This window comes from Oncorhynchus clarkii, chromosome 9, assembly GCF_045791955.1.
Source record: "Oncorhynchus clarkii lewisi isolate Uvic-CL-2024 chromosome 9, UVic_Ocla_1.0, whole genome shotgun sequence".
NCBI classification, from domain to species: domain Eukaryota; kingdom Metazoa; phylum Chordata; class Actinopteri; order Salmoniformes; family Salmonidae; genus Oncorhynchus; species Oncorhynchus clarkii.
The window spans coordinates 46,601,522-46,628,059 of NC_092155.1; the positions used below are offsets into that span (position 1 = coordinate 46,601,522).

The 26,538-nt window shown below is 44.9% G+C and overlaps 1 protein-coding gene across 3 annotated transcripts in view; it reads left to right on the forward strand.

The window, feature by feature from the left end:
- Positions 1 to 26,538, forward strand: part of LOC139416419 (agrin-like) — a 275,974-nt gene that overhangs the window by 201,285 nt on the left and 48,151 nt on the right. For all 3 annotated transcript variants that reach the window (XM_071165012.1, XM_071165013.1, XM_071165014.1), the window contains 5 exons: positions 4,923 to 5,144; positions 13,670 to 13,867; positions 14,123 to 14,323; positions 23,570 to 23,712; positions 24,014 to 24,119. In XM_071165012.1, coding sequence (XP_071021113.1) covers positions 4,923 to 5,144; positions 13,670 to 13,867; positions 14,123 to 14,323; positions 23,570 to 23,712; positions 24,014 to 24,119 — 870 coding nt within the window. The remainder of the gene's footprint in view (positions 1 to 4,922; positions 5,145 to 13,669; positions 13,868 to 14,122; positions 14,324 to 23,569; positions 23,713 to 24,013; positions 24,120 to 26,538) is intronic.

Here is a 26,538-nt window from a genome sequence, read left to right on the forward strand (position 1 = left end):
TATACAGACCGCCTGCCGAGTGTGTTCAGCTCAACAAGGCTTTGACTGAGGTAATACTCAGGTCAACTCTGAGAAATCCCGTATTTGCTTGTCAGATAAGGCCTCTAAATCTTGACTAATGTAGCAGTTTAGTGAGAGACAGGGAAGAGGCAACGTCTCTCTTGGGAGGGGGAAGACGGGTAGCGGAACGTTTGTCAGGGAGGGTCGTTCCGCCGCTTGGTGGGGGAGACAGGTAGCAGAACTTTGGCAGAATGTTTTATCAGTGGGCGGTTATGGTTTTCTTAGCATTGCAGCACCCCAGCAGCCCACTTCATCTGACAGGGACTTCTAATCTCCCTGGTCTGAAAGGGTATTTCTGCCTCTTTTCAACCTCATTCATCATCTCCAGCACCAACCAGTGTCTACATGTCTACATGTGAAAACAGGGCATTACTATGATCTGCGGTCAAAACGATAAGAAGAAAAGTCTTTAAAAAAAAGGTGTCTCTGTGACATCACAGGGTGGGTTGAAAAGTAAAAGACGATGATTTTCAAAACCTGCAACAGGTTTCTAGCCCAAAGGAGGGTATTTTCTTCCTCCCCATGTCCCTGCGGATATCATAGTGTTTGAAAATCACTGTTTTTAAAATGTTGTAACTTTTGCTGATGCTTTAACTTTATATTTCTTTCCACAAAACTTAGAAATTTGCTTTTTTTCACATGCCCTGAGTGTACAAAACATTATGAACCCCTGCTCTGTCCATGACACAGACTGGCCAGGTGAATCCAGGTGAAAGCTTTGATCCCTTATTGATGTCACATGTTAAATCCAATTCAATCAGTGTAGATGAAGGGGAGGAGACGAGTTAAAGAAAGATTTCTAAGCCTTGAGACAATTGAGACATGGATTGTGTACGTGTGCCATTCAGAAGGTGACACAATATTTACTGTAAGTGCCTTTGAACGGGGTATGGTAGTAGGTGCCAGGCGCACCGGTTGAGTGTCAAGAACTGCAACGCTGCTGGGTTCTTCACGCGCAACAGTTTTCCGTGTGTATCAAGAATGGTCCACCACCTAAAGGACATCCAGCCAACTTGACACAACTGTGGGAAGCATTGTGGTCAACATGGGCCAGCATCCCTGTGGAACACTTTGGACACTTTGTAGAGTCCATGCCCCGACGAATTGAGGCTGTTCTGAGGGCAAAAGGGTTTGCGACTCAATATTAGCAAGGTGAACCTAATGTTTTTTACACTAAGCGTACAGTATGTTGACACTGGTATTGTGCTAGAGATAATACAAAAAAGGTTGAAAAGTGGTGGAGTTGCCCGTTAAGCTCGGAGCTCGCCACTATAAAATATCAGACTAATTAAAAACAAAAGAAAAGTAGGGGAGCGGCAGGAGGGAGGAAGGAAGGAAGGAAGGAAGGAAGGAAGGAAGGAAGGAAGGAAGGAAGGAAGGAAGGAAGGAAGGAGAGAGCCTGGCCTAGGCTGGTGGGAGAAGGGCAGAAAGAGGTGGCAGCATTCAGACTCCCAAGTTGCCATGTCTGGGACAGAAACATTGTCCTTTCTTAGAGAAGCCTCTAGGGACTGGTATGAGATGTCTACTCCTAAACACTTTCTTGACTGCAGCTACAAGAAGAATTATTGAACAGAGGAGAGTTATTCATCTCCTCGCCAACACACCTTTTTCTGTCTCTCACGTCTTTGATGACGCTTGCGGCACTCTGGATCCCCCCCCCCCACACACACACACACACACACAGACACACACACACACACACACACACACACACACACACACACACACACACACACACACACCCACACATACACACACACACACACACACACACACACACACACACACACACACACACACACACACACACACACACACACACACACACACACACACACACACACACACACACACACACACAAACAGTGAGTCACCATCGTCTCTTTCGTCTGATAAACAGAGGGGTCATTTGTTGTGTGTGTGTATGAGTCTGACTGCTGCAGCCTGGGACCTAGTATCTGTCCCTCTACTGAGGCATATGTCTGTCTGTCTGTCTGTCTGTCTGTCTGTCTGTCTGTCTGTCTGCCTGTCAGTCGTGGCAGCTCCAGTCCTTGAACAGCACAGCCACTGCTACCATCTCTACCCAGGCCTCTGGGATGATACGCTGCTGTTTCAAAGTCTCCCTCACTGCCTTTGAGGGAGAAAATACGCTTTTAGTTCCCTGAGATTTCTTTTCAGACTGAGAGAATATGCAAGCCTTCTCAATTACCAAAGTCGGGTATAAGGGCTGCTGAAGGTTTGTCAAAGTCTCTCATCGTATGCTCATTCTCTCTCTCCATGCTAAGATTATTTCACAGAGAATTTGGGGAATTTCGCCACCCCCCCTTCTCTTTTTTGATTGAATAAATCTGAGAGAAAAACATTGCCTCCAGAAGAAGTGGGGGAATGAGAATGTTTGGGATTATTTCTCATTCCTTATTTTTGGGGGTAGAAACAAAGAAAACAAGGGACTGAAGGTTATCGGAGGCTGCAGTTGCATTTTAGGGAGCTGGGCCTTCGGAAATGGGTTGTGAACCGTTCTCAAGGCCACGAGTGTGTGTGTGCTGATCGCCCTCTGTATCCAGCGCTACACACATAGAGACACACACACACACACAGTATAGAAAAAAGATCAGGCAGAATAGCGTTTTTTGAAGCCCGGCTGAATTAGGCACAGTTCCACCACATACATATTTACATGCCAATTCAGAGCTCTTTCAAACTGCCGGCTTGCCCACAACACAGAAATCAATAGCAGTGTTCCACTACTTAATCCGCAACGTTCCCATTAGAAAAAGTGAGATCCTTGTCTCCTTGCTCGTCCTTATTCAGGATCCGTAAAGATTTGTTCAATTACGGTCGCCGACGGGCACTAGATGTAGCCTGGCGATTGCTCCTCCTCCACACTAGTATCGGCTAGGGCCTTATCCCCTTGTTTTGTCTGCCGCTCTCTTGATGTAAAAGAGGTGTAGAACACAGGTGAGGCTTTTTATAACGCCGAATCATCCTGTGGCGAGACACTATCGCCATGGCAACGGCACATAATAACCATTTAATAATACGCATAAAATAACCTTTTAAGTGTTCCTTGCTGATTGCTGACCCTCTACACTACAGCCTAACTACTACCCCCTAACACAGACGCCGTGGGGCGCCTTGACACGTATGATTTTTTTTCCCACCACAGTCCTGTGATTTTAGAGGCTATCTATCGAACTGCTACTGACTTCACTCCTATCACTCCTATCTGTTCCCCTCCTCTCTCACCCACAGTGGGAAATGACCTTCTGCTATATGTTGATGATTTTACCCAGAGCTGAGATGAGGCTCAAGGGGATTTTAACAGTATTAAACACACCCGTGCTTTCAGAAACTAAACGGCGGCAGCTTCTTAAACGGAGCGCCCGGCGTGATTCTAGTCTAATCCCATAATAATCAGGGTAATGACTGCACCCTTGGTTGCCATGGGGAGAGGAGGAGACACAGGAGGGGTTGTAGGGGGGGGGGGGGGGGTGGCCTGGGTTCAGCATTGTAACCCTATTCCCACACCATCTACCACCCGTGACATACCCGAGTTCCGCTCCGATCTTTTCCCCATCGACAATCTCTCTCGCTCGGAAGCCAGGGATAAAATGCATCCTCACATTCACTTGCATTTGAATCTATCTCCCAAACGGCAGACACGCTGCGTTTAGCACCACGGCACTATACCCCCACGCCCCAGGCATGCCAATGAGCCTCCTTCGCTTGGCTTCGCCTCCCCCTGCATAATTCTCCTGCCCGCTTGGCTTGACGAGGATGTACTGTATGCCACAGTCTTCCGAGGCCTTGGAGATTCAACTGTCAATCTGTTCCACTCACCCACCCACCCCATCCCCAAATCAATCCACCCCCTTACAATACGGCTAACATACTCCTAACCTTGGCAACAATACTGACGAAGGATTGATCCGGGGGAATGAAGGAAAATAAATGCCACGATGATGAAACAATATAATTCCGTGGATCACATTGTCGTCTTTGCGCGTTTCTTTCTCGTTTCTGACCCACTTCTCTAACAAGGCCCCCAATTGAATGAAGTTACAGTGTAGTGGGGCGGCTGGAGAACAAAGCAGCATGCAGACACTTCTCTGATGTTCTCCCACTGCCCAGGAGCTGGGCTTTGTGTGTTATTAAGCCGACGCTGCTCTTTCTCTTTTCCTCTGTTTCTAGTCTTCCCTTCCTCTCTCTTCTCTATCCACATAGCGAGAGCTCTCTTCATCATCTTTTTCAATCTCTCTCCCTCCCTCTCTCTCTCTCTCTCTCTCTCTGAGGCTCTCATGAGATGCAAATGGCTGCGTTTGATGAACGGCATGCTGGGAAACATCAATTAATCAGCACCTGTTTACTTCCCTATAAATAGAAAAATATGTTATCCTCTACCGTTCATCCCCAGTTTCCAATCGATTGACACAAGGTCAAGGTTTCTACTCATAGAACTTGGGGTGTGGGTCTCTGAAACATGAGGTCAGGCACAGCTGATTGGGTCATACAGAGGAGCAGACTCTGCTGATTGGCTCATACAGAGAGGTCAGACACTTATGGCCAATGAGATTACCAACAACAACAAAAATAGATTACCAGGAGGGAGTTAATTGATACAGGAAGTACTACGGATAAGAGTCAGATACATGTTTTAGACTTGACCATAGTGCACCCACGTTGACCAGGCAACCCCCTTTTTGAAATCCTTCTGATCCTGATCAACCTCTACTCTCTTTGAACCTATCCCGAGTTCCCCACCCTTCCCTGCCCCCAACCCTCAATACCCAAACCCTCTATACTTCTCCTTCCCCACCTCTCCCTCATCCCTCTTCAACATTAACCCTTGTCTATTGTCTCAGATCTACACACTCCCAGCCCGTGCCTGGGGAAGGCCTGCGAGTTTGGGGCCGCGTGCGTGGTGAAGAACAACGAGCCCGTGTGCGAGTGCCATGGCGCCTGCCCCCAGATGCCCGACCTGGTGTGCGGCAGTGACGGCCACAGCTACGGCAGCCAGTGTGAGATGAAGGCCATGGGCTGCGCCCTGCAGAAGGAGATTCACATCCAGCACCGAGGACCCTGCGGTGAGTACCAGACTATACTGCATTATAAACTGGGTGGTTTGAGCCCTGATTGCTGATTGGTTGACAGCTGTGGTATATCCGACCATGTACCACGGGTATGACAAAACATTTATTTGTACTGTTCTATTTACGTTGGTCATCAGTTTCTAATAGCAATAAGGCACCTCTTAGGATTTGTGGTATATGGCCAATATACCACGGCTAAGGGCTGTATCCAGGCACTCCGCGTTGCGTTGTGCAAAATAACAGCCCTTAGCTGTGATATATTGGCCATATTATCACACCCCCTTGTGCCTGATTGCTTAAGTATACTATGTATGTATACTGTACTATATTATAATATAGTACCATCTAAGCCAGCAGTTTCCCTGACCATGTGACCTGTTCATGAAAACAGCAATAACTCCAGGCCCTAGGTTAGGAAACCCTCCTAGTCTTTTTTTATAGTACGATGGCCTACAGTCATTTAACTTACCAAGAACAAATGGTATATTTAGTTCATGTATGTGGCCCTTGTGTGAATCAAACCTGTCACCTGTTGGGGTTGCATGCACCATCTAACAAACCAACTCAAGCACATACTGTAACTCCACTGTACTCTGAGTATGTCATTCCTCTCTCCTCCTTCACTCTTATCCTCATCCCCTCGAATCCTCCCCATCCTCTCAGCACTCCTCTAGCCCGGCACAAGCCTGCAGTTTCCCTATTTTTGACCTTTCTAATTGTAGATGCACTTCCAATGAGAGGGTGTTAGGCTATGCTCCTCTTGTATAATTGGTTACTGAGTTTTTGTCTGCTCTCGAGGACTCGGATAAATAATATTTCGGGCTTCCACAGGCACCCATTCTTTTTCTTCCCAAAAGTTAATCCACTTGAAGATGCCACTTAAATTAATATAAGTTTAGGGTTAGGCAGTAGGGTTAGTGTGGTTAAGGTTAAGGTTTATTTATTTACCTTTATTTCAACAGGGAAGTCATATTGAGACTAAGTATGGTATAGATAGGCATAAATATAGACAATATACACATGAAATACACCTTAAAATACAAACACGTTCTTCGTTATGAAAATCAAAGCATCCAATCGAGACGTCTTTTGGTGATGATTCCAAATGTAGGAAATGAAAGGCCGATTTACGTAACACAGGAAACACCAAAGGCGTCTCCATAGTTAACCAACCCTGTGAACGGGCTTGACAACTTGTCATTTTAAATCTTAACAGTGATGTTGGGTAAGTCTGAATCTTATAGAGCTTTGTAAACAAAAAGAGCGTGCTGATATGATCTACATGATTTTAAAGAGGTCCAGCCAACCGTTTGGTAAAGAATGCAGCGAAGAGTAATAAAACTGTCTCCTGTAATAAAACGAAGGGCGCCATAATAAACAGCATCCAGGGGTTTAAGAGTAGTGGAAGCTGCACTTTGATCAAATAGTATCACCATAATCAAAAACAGGTAGGAAGGTTGACTGCACAATCTGCTTCCTGCTGAGAGAGAGAGAGGCACAATCTGTTTTTATCAAAAAAGCCCACTTTAAATTGTAGCTTCTTAACAAATGCATTTGTATGCTTTTTAAACGTTAAATCATTGTCAATCCAAATACCAAGGTATTTGTATGCAGGGACTTGTTCAATTGTAGAACAATCAGATGAGTGAAGATGTAATCCATCTGGAACAATCTAATGAGAACTTGAAAAAGGACGTATTTACTTTTTCTCGTATTAAGCACAAGTTTTTGAAATGTATTTGATTTATTTAACCTTTATTTAACAAGGCAATTCAGTTAAGAACAAATCCTTATTGACAATGACGGCCTACACCGGCCAAACCCAGTAACGGCTTCCTGTAAAGCTACAAAATCGGGCTGTAGCCTTGTCACAACCAGGGCAATTGCGTACATAATAGTATGATCCACATATAGAATGAAATGTACATTTTTGAAACGATTGACCAATAGCATTTATATAAATAGTGAAAAGAATTCCCCTTACATTCAGAAAGATTGATTACATAATAATCAGATTGAACCTTTCTGATTAGTTTGATACATTGATTCCTCAGTTGCTTAAAAGATTGCCAATCTGGGCCTAAGCCTGTGTTCCTGGCCTTGATCCAGGCAACATTTCTCTTACAAATGACTTGAAAATTCAGTAGTGAATCAGGCATTCAATCTACCTTTAACTCTGAGTTTTGAAGGGGGCATGATTATTTGCAATATTGCTTAAGACATTTACAAAAAAGCTTAAAGCTAAATCTATCAGGTTTCAGGTAAGACCCAAGTGCAGACTGTGTTGAAGTAACAATGTTTGTTGTAACAACCGGGGCAGGCAAACGACAGGTCAAGGCAGGCAGGGGTCGATAATCCAGAGTAATGGGGCCAAGGTACAGGACGTCAGGCAGGCTCAGGGTCAGGTCAAGCAGAGGTCGGTAATCTAGAGTAGGGGCAAAGGCACAGGACGGCAGGCAGGCTCAGAGTCAGGACAGGCAAGGGTCAAAACCAGGAGGACAAGAAAAAGAGAGACTGGGGAAAAGCAGGAGCCGAGACAAAACGCTGGTTGACTTGAACAAACAACACGAACTGGCAACAGACAGACAGCAACCACAGGTATAAATACAGAGGGGATAATGGGGAAGATGGGCGACACCTGGAGGGTGGTGAAACAGATCAGGGCGTGACAAAATCAGGTTCAAGGTCACTAGATTTATGCACTCTCACATCTCTGACACAGACAACTGGGTCACTAAAATCCAGTGGAAAACGCTGCTATCAACATATTTAAGCATTAAGGCCTGAGGGGTTGTGGTATATGGCCAATATACCACGGCTAAGGGCTGTTCTTATGCATACCACCCCCCCTCCCCCCAAGGTGCCTTATTTCTATTAGAAACTGGTTACAAATGCATTTAGAACAGTACAAATACATGTTTTATCATACCCATGGTATACAGTCTGATATATCACAGCTTTCAGCCAATCAGCATTCAAACCACCCAGTTTATGATTACATTTTAGTCATTTAGCAGACGCTCTTATCCGGAGCGACTTAAAGGAGCAATTAGGGTTATGTGCCTTGATTAAGGGCATATCGACAGATTTTTCACCAAGTCAGCTCGGTGCCTCAAACCAGCGACCATTCGCGTACTGGCACAACATTCTTAACCGCTAAGCTACCTGCCACCCCATTTATCTGGAGTATTTGTCAAAATAAGATCAATCAAGGTTAAGTTTATGGTTTAAAATCAGATTAGATCATTTTGTGGGTGTCCCAGGCAGTGGCCATTCTGCAGAGCTGCGTCCACAACAAGATTCATGACGAACAACGCTAACCTGCACTCGTTTTCCCATAGAAGAGTAATTGATGATGACGATGATTAACATTTTCATTTGACCAACAAACCATTTGCTCCTGTGCCTTCCGTTCCGTGTCCTTTCCGTGCTCTAAGTCCTCAGCCACAGTTGACGCTTGGTAGTTTTAGTCAGAGTTTGAATTAGATTTTCTGCTACTGTAAAGGTAGGCTACACCATAGGCCTGTATCTGTATAACAAATAACATGTATGTACCATGTTTTATGTAGACTAACTAAGCACAAAGCAGACATGAAGAAAGGAAAATAAATATTTAAATGATCTCTTCTCTCATAGGCTACTTTACACAGTTCTATATTGCCTGCTAGCCTTTTGGTCCTAAATGGGTAACAGTTTGGAGATGTAATATAGATATACTGATCTAATAATGTAGAGTGAAAGAGATGCCTGAAGCCATTTAGCAGCTATTATCCAAGACTGCTAATACAGTAAACACTGTTAGCCAGCTTTACTGTTAGCTGTTGCTACCACCAGCAGACAGCGAGAGATTTGCCTCAGCACCTTTGCACTAGTTCTACCCCGTTGCAGGGTTTCCCAACTGGCGGCCCACGGGTGATTCTATTTGGCCCCCCCAAGTTTTCTGAGAAATAAAATGTAATATACTGTGCCTTCAGAAAGTATTCATACCCCTTGACGTATTTCACATTTTGTTGTGTTACATGGTGAATTCGAAATGGATTATATATTTTCCCAATCTACACACAATACCCCATAATGACAAAGGGAAATGTATTGAAAATGAAATACATAAATATCTCATTTAAATAAGTAATCACACCCCAAGTCAATACTTTGTAGAAGAACCTTTGGCAACGATTACAGCTGTGAGTCTTTCTGGGTAACTCTAAGAGCTTTACACACCTGGATTGTGCATCATTTGCCTATATATATTTTTTTATTCTTCAATGCAAAACCTGTGATACATGTTTTGGAATATTTGTGTTCTGTACAGGCTTCCTTATTTTTGCTCTGTCAATTTGGTTAGTATTGTGGAGTAACTACAATGTTGTTGATCCATCCTCAGTTTTCTCCTATCACAGACATTAAACTCTGTAACTGTTGTTTTAACGTCACCATTGGCCTCATGGTGAAATCCCTGAGCAGTTTCCTTCCTCTCCGGCAACTGAGTTAGGAAGGACGCCTGTATCTTTGTAGTGACTGGGTGTATTGATGCACCATCCAAAGTGTAATTAATAACTTCACCTGCTCAAAGGGATATACAATGTCTGCTTTTATTTTTACCCATCTACCAATAGGTGCCCTTCTTTGCAAAGCATTGGAAAACCTTCCTGTACTTTGTGGTTGATCTGTGTTTGAAATTACCTGCTCGACTGAGAGACCTTACAGATAATTGTGTGTGGGGTACAAATTTGTACTCCTGAACTTATTTAGGCTTTCCATAACAAAGGGGATGAATTCTTATTAACTCAAGACCAACTTTCAGCTTTTAATGTGTAATTCATTTGTAAACATAAAAAAAAACGTTAGTCCACTTTGACATTATGTGGTATTGTGCCAGTAATTTTTTTTTAAATAAATTGAATTTATTTTAAATTCAGGCTGTAACACAACAAAAATGTGGAAGAAATCCAAGGGTTTGAACACTTTCTGAAGGCACTGTATATATTGTTATTATTGCACATAAAATACTTTAAAAACACCAGCAAATCATCTCCAAGTGATTTAAGTTTTGGAAAAAGTATTCCCACGCACAACAGAGAGATATATCAAATCAAAATCAAATCAAATTGTATTTGTCACATGCGCCGAATACAACAGGTTTAGACCTTTACAATGAAATGCTTCACTTACAAGCCCTTAACCAACAATGCAGCTTTAAGAAAAATCAGTGTTAAGAAAGTATTTACTAAAATAAACTGAAGTAAAAAAATAAAATGTAAAATATATGTGACCTTATTCAAATGTAAGCAAGGTTTTAAATGATTATATTTTAAAAATATATGTTTGGGTTTCAAACATATTTGTGGGTTTCTTGCCGTCTACAAATGATTTGTAATTCTGTTCCGGCCCCCCGACCATCCGCTCAAGAACGAATCGTCCCGCAGCGGAATCTAGTTGATGATGCCTGCCCAATTGGAATCTAGTTGATGATGCCTGCCCTATTGGAATCTAGTTGATGATGCCTGCCCTATTGGAATCTAGTTGATGATGCCTGCCCTATTGGAATCTAGTTGATGATTCCTGCCCTATTGGAATCTAGTTGATGATGCCTGCCCTATTGGAATCTAGTTGATGATGCCTGCCCTATTGGAATCTAGTTGATGATGCCTGCCCTATTGGAATCTAGTTGATGATGCCTGCCCTATTGGAATCTAGTTGATGATTCCTGCCCTATTGGAATCTAGTTGATGATGCCTGCCCTATTGGAATCTAGTTGATGATGCCTGCCCTATTGGAATCTAGTTGATGATGCCTGCCCTATTGGAATCTAGTTGATGATGCCTGCCCTATTGGAATCTAGTTGATGATGCCTGCCCTATTGTTTCAACTGAAGTTTGACGTTTAATCCACTGCAGTGTTGTTGGCTTGGGGGCTGCTGTGACTCCACTAGTATTTCCTATTTCCATTCCCAAGTTGAAATCTCTGCGCATAAAGATGTATTCCAATGGGAAATGGAGCAAAAGGAATGTTTGAGCCGGGCGAGCAAACTCAATTTGGAGACGGCGTGCGTGCGTGCGGCGTTAGGTAGACAGTTCTCACCGTGGCGCCGCAGGGGCGTAATGAATAGTCTTTATTTAAAAAGGCGAGCTGGTTGCAGGCAGAGCGAGGTAGCGGGCCCTGCTGTGTGTGTGTGTGTGTGTGTGTGTGTGTGTGTGTGTGTGTGTCTGATACAGCACTATGGATGACAGCAAGTCTCCACAGAGGCAGAAGTCAGCGGAACAGGGCAATAAAAGCGACAGACAGGCAGTGCTAGGCAAGGCCCGGCGGAGGAATGATGATGGTGATGTGGGTTGGTTTATTCTGGGCTGTTTGCACTGCTTTACACAGGCCTCTTCAAACTCCACTGAGTCACCTCACCTCCCTCCACCTTCACTATTATCTCTGTTAATTATCCTGGTACAATTCATATCACTGGCATACACTGTGTGGTGTATGTGTCGATAGAGGCTGGGAAGTTTGTGTGTTTCCTTTTGTCCCTCGTGCGTTTGCGTGCAGAGACAACCGGTGTGTGCGTGTGTGAGTGGGGCCACCGTTTCGCAAGGCCTATGTGCACTGTCATAATTAGATTTTCTTCCCCTCGAGGGGATCGAAAAATGGCGCTAGGGGAAATGGTTATCTTTATGGCTCAGGTGCGGTCCGATAGTGAGATGAGTGACATTTTTTATTATTCTGATGTATTTTCTCCTCTCAATGTTTGAGTGTTGGGTGACCTTGTGTGTCTGGCAGGCTGGAAGAAGCAGAGACACGCATGGATAATAGACCACAGAACGATATCAATCGCTCCGTAAGGAATTTCATATATATTTACCTCAGAATAGATGAGACAAGAGACGAGAAGTCATTTAGAACAGAAATAAACATTACGAGTTTTGCACAGTTGCTGCAAAAAGGTAGCAAGAGAGAGCAGAGGAGCGGAAAGATAGGGGAGAGAGGGGTAAATAAGAAAGGCGGAGAGAGGGCGAGGAGGGACGGAGGAATAGTTATGGAGCAGGCACGGTGGGGTCGGCTGGGGAGTGTTTTTATAGTCTGGGACATTCTCAGAGCCTTTCACTAAACAACTGTCTCTCTTTCTCATCATGTTAAAGAACAACTCCTCCTTCTCTCCCTTGTCGTAGCTCCAGTCTCTGACTAATACTACTCCTCCGAGAGTGTGTGTAGCGTTCTGAGGCCGGAACTGCTCTTTAGCTTTTCTTTTCCCCACCGTCTCTCGGTATCCATCACTCGGAATGGCCCTTTCCTCAAGGCCAATTTCTTCCACCTCCCCCTTCACCGTCAACTCCCCTCCCCGGTCAGACAAGTCCCCCCACCTTGTTAGCGCCGTTAGCGCCTTAGTGCTAGCTGTCCTGGCCCTGCGTTTACAGCCAGTAAGGCAGCCCAGTTGGGTCCGATAGCTAGATGTGTCCCGATTAGCCGCCGCCAACGACTGGCGGCACTGGCTGGAACAGGGGGAGCGAGACAGAGCCAGAGGAGGGAAATAAAGAAGGCCTTTATCGGGACACGGGCGCTGATAAAGGACGACACTCACTGTGATTTATGTCCCCCGGGTTCGAAACACCGTCATTGTCACGGTGATGCATTCCCCATCCCCGCCACCTGCCACCTCGGCTACATATATTTTTCTGTTTATACCGCCTGCTTTTAATCAGGCCCCCAGGCTGGGCTGTCCACAGCGAGTGCCTGTGTGGTGCAGGCTGACTTCCTGACTTTATTAAGGTGTAATAAGGTGTAATACACAAGTTAATAACACAGGGGAGGGGAGGGGGAGTTTTTCCGCCTGAGTAGCCCGCTCTCTACGTTAGCCATTAGCAATAAATCAGCAGCTGTTATTACCTAGCCACTAATTGAATGTGATAGCGGCCGTGCGCTGCTAATGCAATCCTCCAGGTGTAATTGGCAATCGAGGAGCGCTGCCCACCCCTCGCATCTCTGCTCTGGCTCTGTGATTCACTCGGGCTGCCACGAATCATTGATATCCACAGCATGTCGATACTAGGCTATGCAAGGCAGAGGGAAAAAACACTGAATGGAAAATGTGCAAATGATCAGAGTCAACTGAATATAGAGGATTCTTCACAGTATTCTCAGTCCAGATCATCCTTCTGAAACTTGCAGCTGTGTGAAGTCTGCACACCATCTGGGTTTGGGGCCCTCTCAAAATGACCGGCCTTTCAAAGGGGGTTAGGTAAACACATGACATCATGGCGTCACGGCTTTGGATTCTGCCACGCCACCCACACAGGCTTCGGATGAGCCAGTTCTATCTGCCCTCCCTCACTATCTCTCTCTCTCTCTCTCTCTCTCTCTCACTCACTCACTCACTCACTCACTCACTCACTCACTCACTCACTCACTCACTCACTCACTCACTCACTCACTCAACTCACTGACACAAACACACACTCTTTCTCTCCCCGTTACTCATCCCGGACTTATTTACTCTCTCCAATCCTAACACTCTCCTACCTGTCTCCCTCCAGACGAGGCGTGTGCCAACTGTTCGTTTGGGGCGATCTGCGATGGGCAGTCTGGCCGCTGTGTGTGCCCGCAGGAGTGTGTGGAGTCCCACCAACCGGTGTGCGGCAGCGACGGCTCCACCTACGACAGCGAGTGTGAGCTCCACGTGCGTGCCTGTACCGAGCAGCTTGACCTGCGCGTGCTCGCCCAGGGAGAATGCAGTGAGTAATGCCAGCACCAAGTGTGTGTGCCTACCAACAGTGTGGTTGTACAAATAGTAGGTCTTAAAGTAATGTCTCACTATTGTATTTTAGCAAGCATATTCCTTTTACAAGATTCCAATCAATAGTTGCTGACACACCCTGTGTGTGTGTGTGTGTGTGTGTGTATGTATGTGTGTGTGTGTGTGTGTGTGTGTGTGTGTGTGTGTGTGTGCATGCGCGATCGTCCGTTTGTTTGTGTGTGTGCATTTGCAGAGACGTGCGGTAGCGCCGTGTGTGCCTGGGGGGCCCGCTGCGTCCAGAACAAGTGCGAGTGCCCGCAATGCCAGGGCCAGGCCTTCTCGCCCGTGTGCGGCAGCGACGGCTTCACCTACGACAACACCTGCGAGCTGGGCGTGGCCTCCTGCGTCCTCAAAAAGAAGATTGAGGCGGCCAAGCCTGGCAGCTGCGACGAAGGTAGGAATTAGATACCACTGATAGGGCAGAGGAACTCTCAACTACGAGGCACACAGTGCATTTTTAATCATGATTTGCTTCACAAGTGGCAGCCTAGTTTACACAAGTCCTTTGTGGAGCTGCTCTCCTCTCCTACTGGCACGGTACCAGTCTCTACCCTGACAATCAGCTCTCTCTCTCTCTGGGTATCTTTGTCACCGTACGGTTGAAAATGCAGATGATGTCAGCAATAGTCCCTTGTGGCCAGACGAAGTCACCGTCGCCGAGACTGTCGTCATCGTCTGAGGACGGATGAACAACAGAGCAGGTTTCACCTGCCAGCAGGAGAGATAGAGGGCGAGATGATGAGAGCGATGGAGAGGGGTAGGGAGAAGTGGGGAGTGGAGGAGAGATGGAGAAGGGGAAAATGGAGAGGGGGAAGAGAGAGAGATGGAGGGAGGGGTAGCGAAAGAGAGAGAGACTGAGAGAGGGTGGGGTAAAGGGGTGAGAGTATTCATGAATGATAATTTTCCTCTACCATCCCAGTGTCTGTTCTTTCCCTTTCTCACTGTGTCGTTGTCTACTCTACTGTATACGGCCAGTTCTATCTGCCAGCCCCGTCTGCCAGCTCTGTCTGCCAGCTCTTAACGCCCGGCTGGTTTTGTTCAATTGAACTCATTGACTGAGTCGAATAACCTTTTGTATGTGGACCATAAAGAAATGTACATATAAAACACACTGCAGATTTAATACACATACACACACACACACACTGTATCATCATTATACGCACACAATCCACACATACTATATACACATACGCTCGGACACCACACGCACATTCAAACACACACACACACACTGTGCCCTATATAATCATTATACGCACACACTGCACATGTAGTAAACAGTATATACACACACATACACTCACACGCTTTCACTATGTGTCCCATATCGCTGTCTGGCAGTGGGCAAAGATGCTCTCCTCTATAGCGCCCCAAGGGCATTTATCTATTTGTGAAGCCTGGTGACTCACTCTCTCTCTCTCTCTCTCTCTTTCTTCTCGCTCCTCTTTCTCCTCTCTCTCTCCTCTCTTTCTCTACTCTTTCTCTTCTCTCTCTCCTCACTCTCTCCTCTCTTTCTCTACTCTTTCTCTTCTCTCTCTCTCCTCACTCTCTCCTCTCTTTCTCTTCTTTCCCCTCTCGCTCCTCTCTCTCATCTTTCTCTCTTCTCTCTCTCCTCTCTTTCCTCTCTCTCCTCTTTCTTATCTCCTCTCTCTAGCTCCTCTTTCTCTTCCCCTCCATGTTTTTCTCACTTGTTCTCTCTATTGCAATGTCTCTCCAACTTCCATCTCTCTCACTTTCTCTCCCTCTCTGGTAGCATACAACCCCCTGTTCTTCTCCCTCGCTTGCTCATTTGAGTTCCCAGAAAGCCATCAGCCAGTAACAAAAGAAACATGTTTTATTTTATTTTATATGTCTCTCCCCCTCCCATCCCTATTGTCTCACCATGTTGCCCTCTCTCCATCAAACTAGCATTGTCTCTTGACATAAAGATCACATTGCTTTCAGAGATGGGATCGGGTCCGATCGATAAACCTTCCCCCGGGGACACGGGTCCAGTTTTCTTTTTGTTCCACGCCTTGTCACCATTCCTCTTCCCCTCTAGTAGATAACGGACGCACAACCCCCCACTGCTGAAAGCTAGGACATTCTTAATGGGGTAGCTGTAGTAGCTTAATATTTTGAACAGGAACAGGGTTAGAATTTTCCTCCAATGTTTTGGAAAAATCTTGATTGAAAAACTACTTTCTTCGGTATACAAACTCCAATTTATACGTCTTTAAAAGCATGTTGTTCTTTAATAGAAATTAAGTCTTTAAAACCCTGTGCATCAAATTGACCCAACCCTATTATATCATTGGACTAGTCAATGTATTGACCTATCACAACCTATTGAACCGACTGCAACCTTTCCCCTCGGCACTTGCCTACAGTACAACCCCTACCCACCACTCTCTCGTCTACAGTGCTGGTAGACTCCTCCAACTCCGGCCAATTGAACAATTTATTTGTTTATTTAGACCTGACTTAAAAACCATATTCATTTGTCACAGGGTGAAATGTAAGCGTTTTCTCACCCCCCTTTTTATTTAGGGTAATGAAAAATGACAGTGTTCTGTACTGGGGGTATCTATCACCTGTTTAATTTCACACTCGGGTAGGCCCAGGCTCAGCTCCTTTGTCGACACTGACAAAGTGGCGAGGGAGCGTAGTGCATCACCTTGGGGCCCAGGCCGGTTTTAATTGAATACACATTTACTAAACAGGATTATGGGTGAAAATATCACACGGCAGAGTCAATGCACTATCCACTACCCAATATATATCGAGAGAGAACGACAGAGAGGAGATGGGTGGGTGGGTGGAGAAGAGCTCATCAAAAGCTGATCAGTGGCTTTTTGTCCTATCTATCCCTACATATCCTGCTAAGAAACCTTCTCCGCTCCCTTTCTCTTTTTTCTGAGCTCCCTACTGCTCAATCTTTCTTTATGTAAGGAGGGTTTATTTGGAATAACGCGTTGTCACATCCTTCAACAGCAGACTGACTGTCTGAGGGGCTGGCAAATGAAGCGAAAACAAACAGGGAAAGTGTCGAGCAACAAGCCACCTGCGTGTTTGGGCCTACCAAAGCCACGCTGTTTTCGATACGTTCCTAATAAACTCTAAAAACTGCTAAACACACACAGGCACACACAAACACACCGATGACGTGCGGTGAGGTCAGTGGCTGGGAAAGCATGGGCTATTATCAAAGCCTGATTTACTCACAAATAAACTTTGATGAAGCCCAAGTTCACCAATCAACAGATCGCTCCAACAGCCAGAGTGACATAGGCTATTAACCAAAATTGACAAAATCTTCACCAAATGGAAATACCAATTAGCACACAGCCATGCAATCTCCGTAGACAAACAGTCTGGCAGTAGAATGGCCTTACTGAAGAGCTCAGTGACTTTCAACGCCATTGGACTCTCTGGAGTGATGAATCCCACTTCACCATCTGGCAGTCCGACAGACCAATCTGGGATTGACCGATGCCAGAAGAACGCTACCTGCCTGAATGCATAGTGCCAACTTTAAGGTTTGGTGGAGGAGGACTAATGGTCTGGGGCTGTTTTTCATGGTTCAGGCTACGCCCTTAGTTCCAGTGAAGGGAAATATTAACGCTACAGCATACAATGACATTCTAGACAATTCTGTGCTTTCAACTTTGTGGCAACAGTTTGGGGAAGGCCCTTTCCTGTTTCAGCATGGCAATGCCCCCGTGCAGCAAGCAAGGTCCATACAGAAATGGTTTATTTAGATCAGTGTGGAAGAACTTGACTGGCCTGCACAGAGCCCTGACCTCAATCCCATCGAACACCTTTGGAATGAATTGGAACTCCGACTGCAAGCCAGGCCTAATCCCCCAAGATCAGTACCCGAGCTCACTAAAGCTCTTGTGGCTGAATGGATGTAAGTCCCTGCAGCAATGTTCCAACATCTAATGGAAAGCCTTCCCAGAAGAGTGGAGGCTGTTGTATCAGATTAACGAGATGTTCGACAAGCAGGTGTCCACATACTTTTTTTGTGTATTACATTTTTTTTTGTGTCTCATCCCCAAAAATTCTAGCTTGATCAATCAAATGCATCGAAGGGATGTTGTCTTTTCTCATGTTCATTCAACAGTAGCCTAACCTGCAAATTGAATGTGAAATTCATTTAGGCCTACTGTACTAGTAAATTAATTTCATTTGTCTGACCGTCAGGGTAAACCTCTCGGTGACAGCATTGAACCCATGTCCATACTTTTATTCTGCAGGCACACAGCAGGCCCACGGACAGGTGGGAGACGCATCCCCAAAGCCTCCTTTGGTTCCATTTTCACACTGACACAAAAAGTGGCAGGAGAAGCCCCATTCCCATTACGTCCACAAAGCAAAAGTACATTTCCAAGATGTGTAAAAGTCTGGGTAAAAAGTATTAATGACGTTTCAGACAAGTGGACAGTCCAGTAGTCACTGTTAGCCTGCCCAACAGATAGCAGTGAGGGAGATGGTGGTTGCCTTTCATTAATAACATCACGTCTTGTAGAGTTCCTGTATGCTGGCTCTGTCTGGTCTTAACTTTCCTTGTAGTTGACGTTCCACTCTTCGAACCCTCCAAACGGCGTGTAACATTATTCCAACTTGGGAAATTATTTGATGTGCAGTATATTGTCCATTTGTCAGGTTGTTTTTGCTAGCTAGCTAGCTTCGTTCAGTTCAAGGGATGCGAGCACCAAATTATGTTGACATGCCCAAATGTGCAGAGTTTACCACAGGTTTACCCACACCACATGTTAAGGCAATACGGATGTGCAAAATATGAAATTGTCTCAATGCAACGAATGAAGCTACTTCAAGCTAGGCAAAGCAGCGACGTCTATGCTGACCCTCTTCATTAATGGCCTTGCGGGTCAACAATTTGAATAGATGGAAAGGAAGACATGAATACCCTGGCACCTTTCCTGAGATTTTGGTTCTGTTTTAGCACATTTGGAAATTGTTTGCATAATAACCACCAGAATCATTTTGCACAGAATCATTTTGCACAGATAGCCACTGCCTACCCTGACTGCACTTCACTGACACACACACAGAAATGGGATTTGTGACAGATGACAAATGGTAATGTTGACATTCACACAGGTCATGCTAGTGGTATGGTGTTTTTTTACTGACAGGAGTGTTTCCTGGCCCTGATAAATACAAATGTTGATAGTACTGAGGTGACTCTGGGCCACATTCTTCAGAACCGATACACACCCTTTTCTCTAGTTTCCCTCCAATTATCCACCCTCATCCTCTCTGCTTCCTCCCTCCATCGGGTCATCACCTCATGCTATAAAAGAAGCACACATTTTCTCCTCCATTGCTACTATCAGTTGTATTCCCTCACACAATTTCTCGCTCTTCTCTTTAAAAAAGGAAATACGAGAATCTGCTGTTTTTTTTCTTCCTCTCTCCAGAGTCTCCGCCCTTCTGTATTTGCTCAACTTAACTGAGATTCCTTGGTTAAATGGACTCTGGTTATGACATGATTGAGTAAAAGTAGCAGACAGACACGGGCGCTGAGAGAATAGCTGATGCAGACATCTTCCCTGCTAATTGAAAGGTTCATAGGCAGTGCGGGTGGCTGCCACATCAAAAACCAACAGCTAATTAGTGCCCCCTCCCTCCTTTCACTTTTATTTACTCAATGTCTTAGTTCTTCTTTTTTTCCTTTTATATTTATTTATTCTTTGAGTCAGGGGGGCATGAGCGGAATATTAATTGGGTGGCGAATGCTCTCTTGGCTCACTCCCACGTTTCCCTTCTCCTGCTGAGTTTGCATAAATAGACTCAGGTGGCCAGGCAAGCCAGGGCCTTGTTTATTTAACAGCTGCTCTGGGGTCAGTTGACTTGTGCCTTTGCATTGGAACCCGTCATCATGGCATGTCGCTGTCTGGGATCAGATACCGTGTTCGCTCATCATATGGCACTGACAGACATTTTGCATTGCGCCGTCACAGCTTTAGAACACTCACAAAATGGCCTCTCATATAGTCGTATCAAATCCATTTTACAATTCCTTTCTATCGTGTCCATTTACCGCAGTCACATTGATTGCGAATACGAACAATTGGATTTGGGTTTAATTGTTGTGTACAGCAGTGATTCCCAAACTGAGGGGTCGGCAGAGAGCTATTTAGAGAGCAATTTAAAACTTGTCAGAAATGTCCAGATCAACTAGACAAGGTCAGCTAACGTTTTTAGCTATGTTTTTTAGCCCATAGATTTTGTTGTAATGTTTTAGTCACTCAACTATCACATGAATACACATTAGACATGGCAAAATGTATAGAATTGAAAGAGAATTAGCATTAAACCTGCAAAATGTTCTTCTCTGCCAACAAGATGGGTGTGAACAGTTTGTATCGTGGACAGTGCTTGTACCCATAGAAAGAGATGTGGCGGGCACGCGAAAGTGGGGCGCAGGATGTTCCCTAATGCCTGAGTGAAAAAGTTTGGGAACCCTTGGGTGTACAGTATTGTAAAAAAAAAAAAAAGACAGTCTTTGTCTTGAGTTTGATGTGTATTCTCCTTAATACTCCCGGCCTCTGGAGTTCCTCCATTGTTCAATGTGCGTGGGCCTAATGAAGTGAATGCCCTTCCACTGTATCGACCCCTCGAGCCTGTCAGAGCCCATTGGTGATGACCCATATCAGGGCAATGAGACGGACTGCTGCTCCTCCGGACCCAGCAGCGCCCCGCTACAGTTTGACCTGCCCCATAATCCACTTAAGAAGATGGGTTATGCTAAGTGGCACTTCCAGGACTACAACATCGATTTCCCCATTAGGGCCAGCGGGGGCCTTGCTAAAGCAGCCCGTCAATACAGATGGGACTGAGTCAGATGGTCAAAAAAGGAGACTGAGACAGAGGACAGGAGGGAAGCATCTGGACTCCCTAGTACATATATACAGTGGGGCAAAAAAGTATTTAGTCAGCCACCAATTGTGCAAGTTCTCCCACTTAAAAAGATGCGAGTGGCCTGTAATTTTCATCATAGGTACACTTCAACTATGACAGACAAAATGAGGGAAAGAAATCCAGAAAATCACATTGTTGCATTTTTAATGAATTTATTTGCAAATTACATAGTTGAATGTGCTGACAACAAAATCACACAAAAATTATCAATGGAAATCAAATTTATCAACCCATGGAGGTCTGGATTTGGAGTCACACTCAAAATTAAAGTGGAAAACCACACTACAGGTTGATCCAACTTTGATGTAATGTCCTTAAAACAAGTCAAAATGAGGCTCAGTAGTGTGTGTGGCCTCCACGTGCCTGTATGACCTCCCTACAACGCCTGGGCATGCTCCTGATGAGGTGGCGGATGGTCTCCTGAGGGATCTCCTCTCACACCTGGACTAAAGCATCCGCCAACTCCTGGACAGTCTGTGGTGGATGGAGCGAGACATGATGTCCCAGATGTGCTCAATTGGATTCAGGTCTGGGGAACGGGCGGGCCAGTCCATAGCAGCAATACCTTCCTCTTGCAGGAACTGCTAACACACTCCAGCCACATGAGGTCTAGCATTGTCTTGCATTAGGAGGAACCCAGGCATCTCCAGACTGTCACGTCTGTCACATGTGCTCAGTGTGAACCTGCTTTCATCTGTGAAGAGCACAGTGCGCCAGTGGCGAATTTGCCAATCTTGGTGTTCTCTGGCAAATGAAAAACGTCCTGCACAGTGTTGGGCTGTAAGCACAACCCCCACCTGTGTCGGGCCCTCATGCCACCCTCATGGAGTCTGTTTCTGACCGTTTGAGCAGACACATGCACATTTGTGGCCTGCTGGAGGTTATTTTGCAGTGCTCTGGCAGTGCTCCTCCTGCTACTCCTTGCACAAAGGCGGAGGTAGCGGTCCTGCTGCTGGGTTGTTGCCCTCCTACGTCCTCATCCACGTCTCCTGATGTACTGGCCTGTCTCCTGGTAGCGCCTCCTTGCTCTGGACACTACGCTGACAGACACAGCAAACCTTCTTGCCACAGCTCGCATTGATGTTCCATCCTGGATGAGCTGCACTACCTGAGCCACTTGTGTGGGTTTTAGACTCCGTCTCATGCTACCACTAGAGTGAAAGCACCGCCAGCATTCAAAAGTGACCAAAACATCAGCCAGAAAGCATAGGAACTGAGAAGTGGTCTGTGGTCCCCACCTGCAGAACCACTCCTTTATTGGGGGTGTCTTGCTAATTGCCTATAATTTCCACCTGTTGTCTATTCCATTTGCACAACAGCATGTGAAATTTATTGTCAATCAGTGTTGCTTCCTAAGTGGACAGTTTGATTTCACAGAAGTGTGATTGACTTGGAGTTACATTGTGTTGTTTAAGCGTTCCCTTTATTTTTTTGAGCAGTGTATGTATATATATATATATATATATATATATTTCTTTATTTATTTTTAATTTTTAATTTTTTTAAATTTTTTTTATTTTTTTATTAATGTTGTATAAGATTGCATTATAACTGGTCTGGAGAATATCATCAGGAGAATTTACATCATAACTGGGTACTTTTTAAGATAAAGAGATTTGATACTAATGAACATTACTTTTTCCCATACTTGAACATTTTCCTCTGTCCGCATGTGGACTACTGCCTCTCTGTCTCCTGCTCTCTCTCTCTCTCTCTCTCTTTTGGTCTCTCTCCTTCTCTGTCTCGCTCTCCCCCATTCCTTCTCCCTCTCTCTCCTCTCCCCAGGAGTCTTGCAAGTGTAACAAGTGAACTGTCAGAACATTAAAAGGGACCTGTCATTCTCCATGGTCAAACTCCTTCTCATTTTGTTTATATTAAATAAATCATTGCAGTCAAGCTGGATGTGTCCACTCTTATTTCCATCTCATTCTTTCCCCCCCCCCATTATCTTGTGAGTTCTATCTGTATGTATATCTTTATGTAGTTTGTATTCCAAAATGTTTTTTCAATGTTTCAGCTTTATAAGTCTCCGATCCTCGGAAATAACAATGGCTTGTCGTTTGTCCTTTGAACTCTCTTGTAACTCTCTCTGGAGAGCTATTTTCAAAAACCTCTTTGATCCAGTGAAGTGTACCATTTTAAAATAAATCGAAAGTTTACCTTTCACAGTCGCAGGTACAAAAAGTGTCTGAACTATTTTTTTTCCGAAGTCTGGAGTGGATTGATAATTGGATTTTATGGAACACCGTATAATTAGAGGCTTCCTCCTATCAGGAAATCTGTGTCAATGAAACAGGCTCTCGCATTGATTCCCCCACATTGATTCCCCCTCGCAGGGATGCAAAGGGTAATATTTCCCTTCTCCCACTATCCTCAGCTTTAATTGAAATGTAAAGGATGCCTCACTGATGGCACTGCAATGTTGTGCCTAATTTATTTTGTCAATCTCTGGTCCTCTCCATGGTTGGTCATTATCTTGTACTTCCAGCAGCGTCTTTGGTTCTATCTCAGCGTCAACGTGAAGGACATTTTAATATCCTAAAGGTGGCATACTCTGAATATATAAACACTCTGCCAAGAACTCGGATTTCATTTTTATGGGGGACGACAAAGATGTGTGTATCGAAATGTTACGTTTTCTTATGTGTGTCTGTGCTGGGACGATAATAACAATTAAAAAAATTATCTCTGCGTGTGGTCTCTGCAGAGTGTGGTTCAGGAGGATCGGGGTCAGGTATTGAGAGCTGCGAACAGGACAGGTGTCGTACGTTTGGAGGATCGTGGGACGAGGACGCAGAGGACGACCGCTGTGTCTGTGACTTCGACTGCCATCGCGTGCCTCGCAACCCGGTAAGCCTTATCCTCCATAAGTTAGCCCTCCACAAACAACCACAAACCTGTATGTGTTTTTTACTGCAATAGAGGTGGTTTTCAGTTTCACACAAGTCTAGGTAATTCCTAGGTAATGAATGCATGACATCTGACATTTACATTCAAAGTCAATGTTTGTGCAATAACATTTTCAGACTGAGATTGAACTTGCAATGTTACGTGGTTTGAAAAGGATTGGTGTACTTAGAGTAACTTTGAAATTAAATCACACGCTCATACATTCCAGCATTCATTTGAGTATGACTATGATTCTCCTCAGGTGTGTGGCTCAAATGGGAAGACCTACAGCAACGAGTGTGAAATGAAGAAGGCTAGGTGTGAAAAGCAGGAGCACCTGCTGATCCAGAATCAGGGACCCTGTACAGGTGAGCAGCCTGAACACCCCACCATAACTGATCTAACATCAGCCAGAGTAATAACCCATCTCGTACTTAATTCACCCAGCTTAGTACTTTGTCATAAAGCAACGGCTAGAAATCCTGTTGTTTCTTCTGAACACCACTTTGGTTGGTACAGTAGCCTATCGAACACAACGCCAAAGCTGGCTAGCGAGAGCTTCCCTCCCCCGATTGGATACAATCGGAAACTATTTAGACCCCTTGACTTTTTCCACATTCTGTTAGGTTACAGCCTTATTCTAATATTGATTAAATTGTTGTTTTTTTACTCATTAATCTACACACAATACCCCATAATGACAAAGCAAAAACAGGTTTTTAGACATTTTTGCTTATTTATAAATATTTAAAAGTATTGTATTTACGTAAATATTCAGATCCTTTACTTTGTTGAAGCACCTTTGGCAGCGAATACAGCCTTGTGTCTTCTTGGGTATGACGTTTCAAGCTTGTCACACCTGTATTTGTGGAGTTTTCTCTCATCTTCTCTGCAGATCCTATCAAGCTCTGTCAGGTTGTACGGGGAGCGTTGCTGCACAGCTATTTTCAGGTCTCTCTAGAGATGTTCGATCGGGTTCACATCCGGGCTCTGGCTGGGCCACTCAAGCATATGCAGAGACTTGTCCCGAAGCCACTCCTGTCTTGGCTGTGTGCTTAGGGTCATTGTCTTTTTGGAAGGTTAACCTTTGCCCCAGTCTGAGTTCCTGAGCGCTCTGGAGCAGGTTTTCATCAACGATCTCTCTGTACTTTGCTCCGTTCATCTTTGCCTTGATCCTGACTAGTCTCCAAGTCCATGCCGCTGAAAAACATCCCCACAGCATGATGCTGCCACCACCATGCTTCACCGCTGGGATGGTGCCAGGTTTCCTCCAGACGTGATGCTTGGCTTTCAGGCCAAAGAGTTTAATCTTGGTTTCATCAGACCAGAGAATCTTGTTTCTCATGGTCTGAAAGTCTTTAGGTGCATGTTGGCAAACTCCAAGTGGGCTGTCATGTGCCTTTTACTGAGAAGTGGCTTCCGTCTGGCCACTCTACTATAAAGGCCTGATTGGTGGAGTGCTGCTGAGATGGTTGTCCTTCTGGAAGGTTCTCCCATCTCCACAGAGGAACTCTGTTAGAGTGACCATTGGGTTCTTGGTCACCTCCCTGACCAAGGCCCTTCTCCCCTAATTGCTCAGTTTGGCCAGGCGGCCAACTATAGAAAGTGTCTTGGTGGTTCCAAACTTCTTCCATTTAAGAATGATGGAGGCCACTGTGTTTTGGGGGATCTTAAATGCTGCATAAATGTTTTGGTAACCTTCCCCAAATCTGTGCCTCGATATAATCTTGTCTCTGTGCCCTACGGACAATTAATTAGACCTTATGGCTTGATTTTTGCTCTGACATGAACTGTCAACTGTGGGAACTTTTATAGACAGGTGTGTGCCTTTCCAAATCATGTCCAATCAATTGAATTTACCACAGGTGGATGCCAATCAAGTTGTAGAAACATCTCAAGGATGATCAATGGAAACAGGATGAACCTGAGCTCAATTTCAAGTCTCATAGCTAAGGGTCTGAACTTATATAAATAAGGTATTTCTGTTTTTGTTTTTAATACATTTGCAAAAATGTCAAAAAACCTGTTTTCGCTTTGTCATTATGTAGATTGCAGAGGAAATTCTCTCTGGACTGCCACCACAGATGCTAGGCAAAAGTAGGGAAGCCTTGTTCTACGTCTTGCTCTACATTCTAAGTCCCTGCCTTGGCAGTGTAAACCATCATCTCTCTGTAGTAGGCCAGAGCGAAGCAAAGGGCAGATAAGATATTCTGTGTGATCACTGCAGCCTGTTTGATTCCCTGCGGCCCTAAAAAGAGCAAGGGAGCAAACGAAAGAGAGAGAGATAGAGAGAGCTCTCCGCCCCGGTTTCACACTCACATTCCTGTAAAGTCGTCCTTCCTAAGCTGGCCACTTTGGGGCGCTTTCTGTCACGCTTCTTCACCATCCGCAGAGAATCAATCCTTTTTTTTCTTGTGAAGTGCTATTGGTGTACGCGAGCTCTGGGCCCTCTTCTTTTCCCAAAAAGCTCAGATCAATTGGAATCTCATTGGGCCTTTCTTCATTAGCTATACATGGAGGAACGTGTCTTTGACCACGGTTTGACCTCCAAGCCTTCAAACTCAAGGGAGCTCCTGACTTCTTTAACTTGACAAAGGGGGTTTTGAATTCAACACGACCTTGTGTTGTTGTTCTTTTACTGTCTTATGTGGTTTATAAACACCTCACGCGTTGTTTCTCTGGGAAAATGTTTCATCATGCCTGTCTGAGTTCTTTGATCTTTGACAGCTGTCTCAAAGAACTTTCAAGCTGTCCTATTTTGCATTTTTCTATCAGAAAACTGGAATC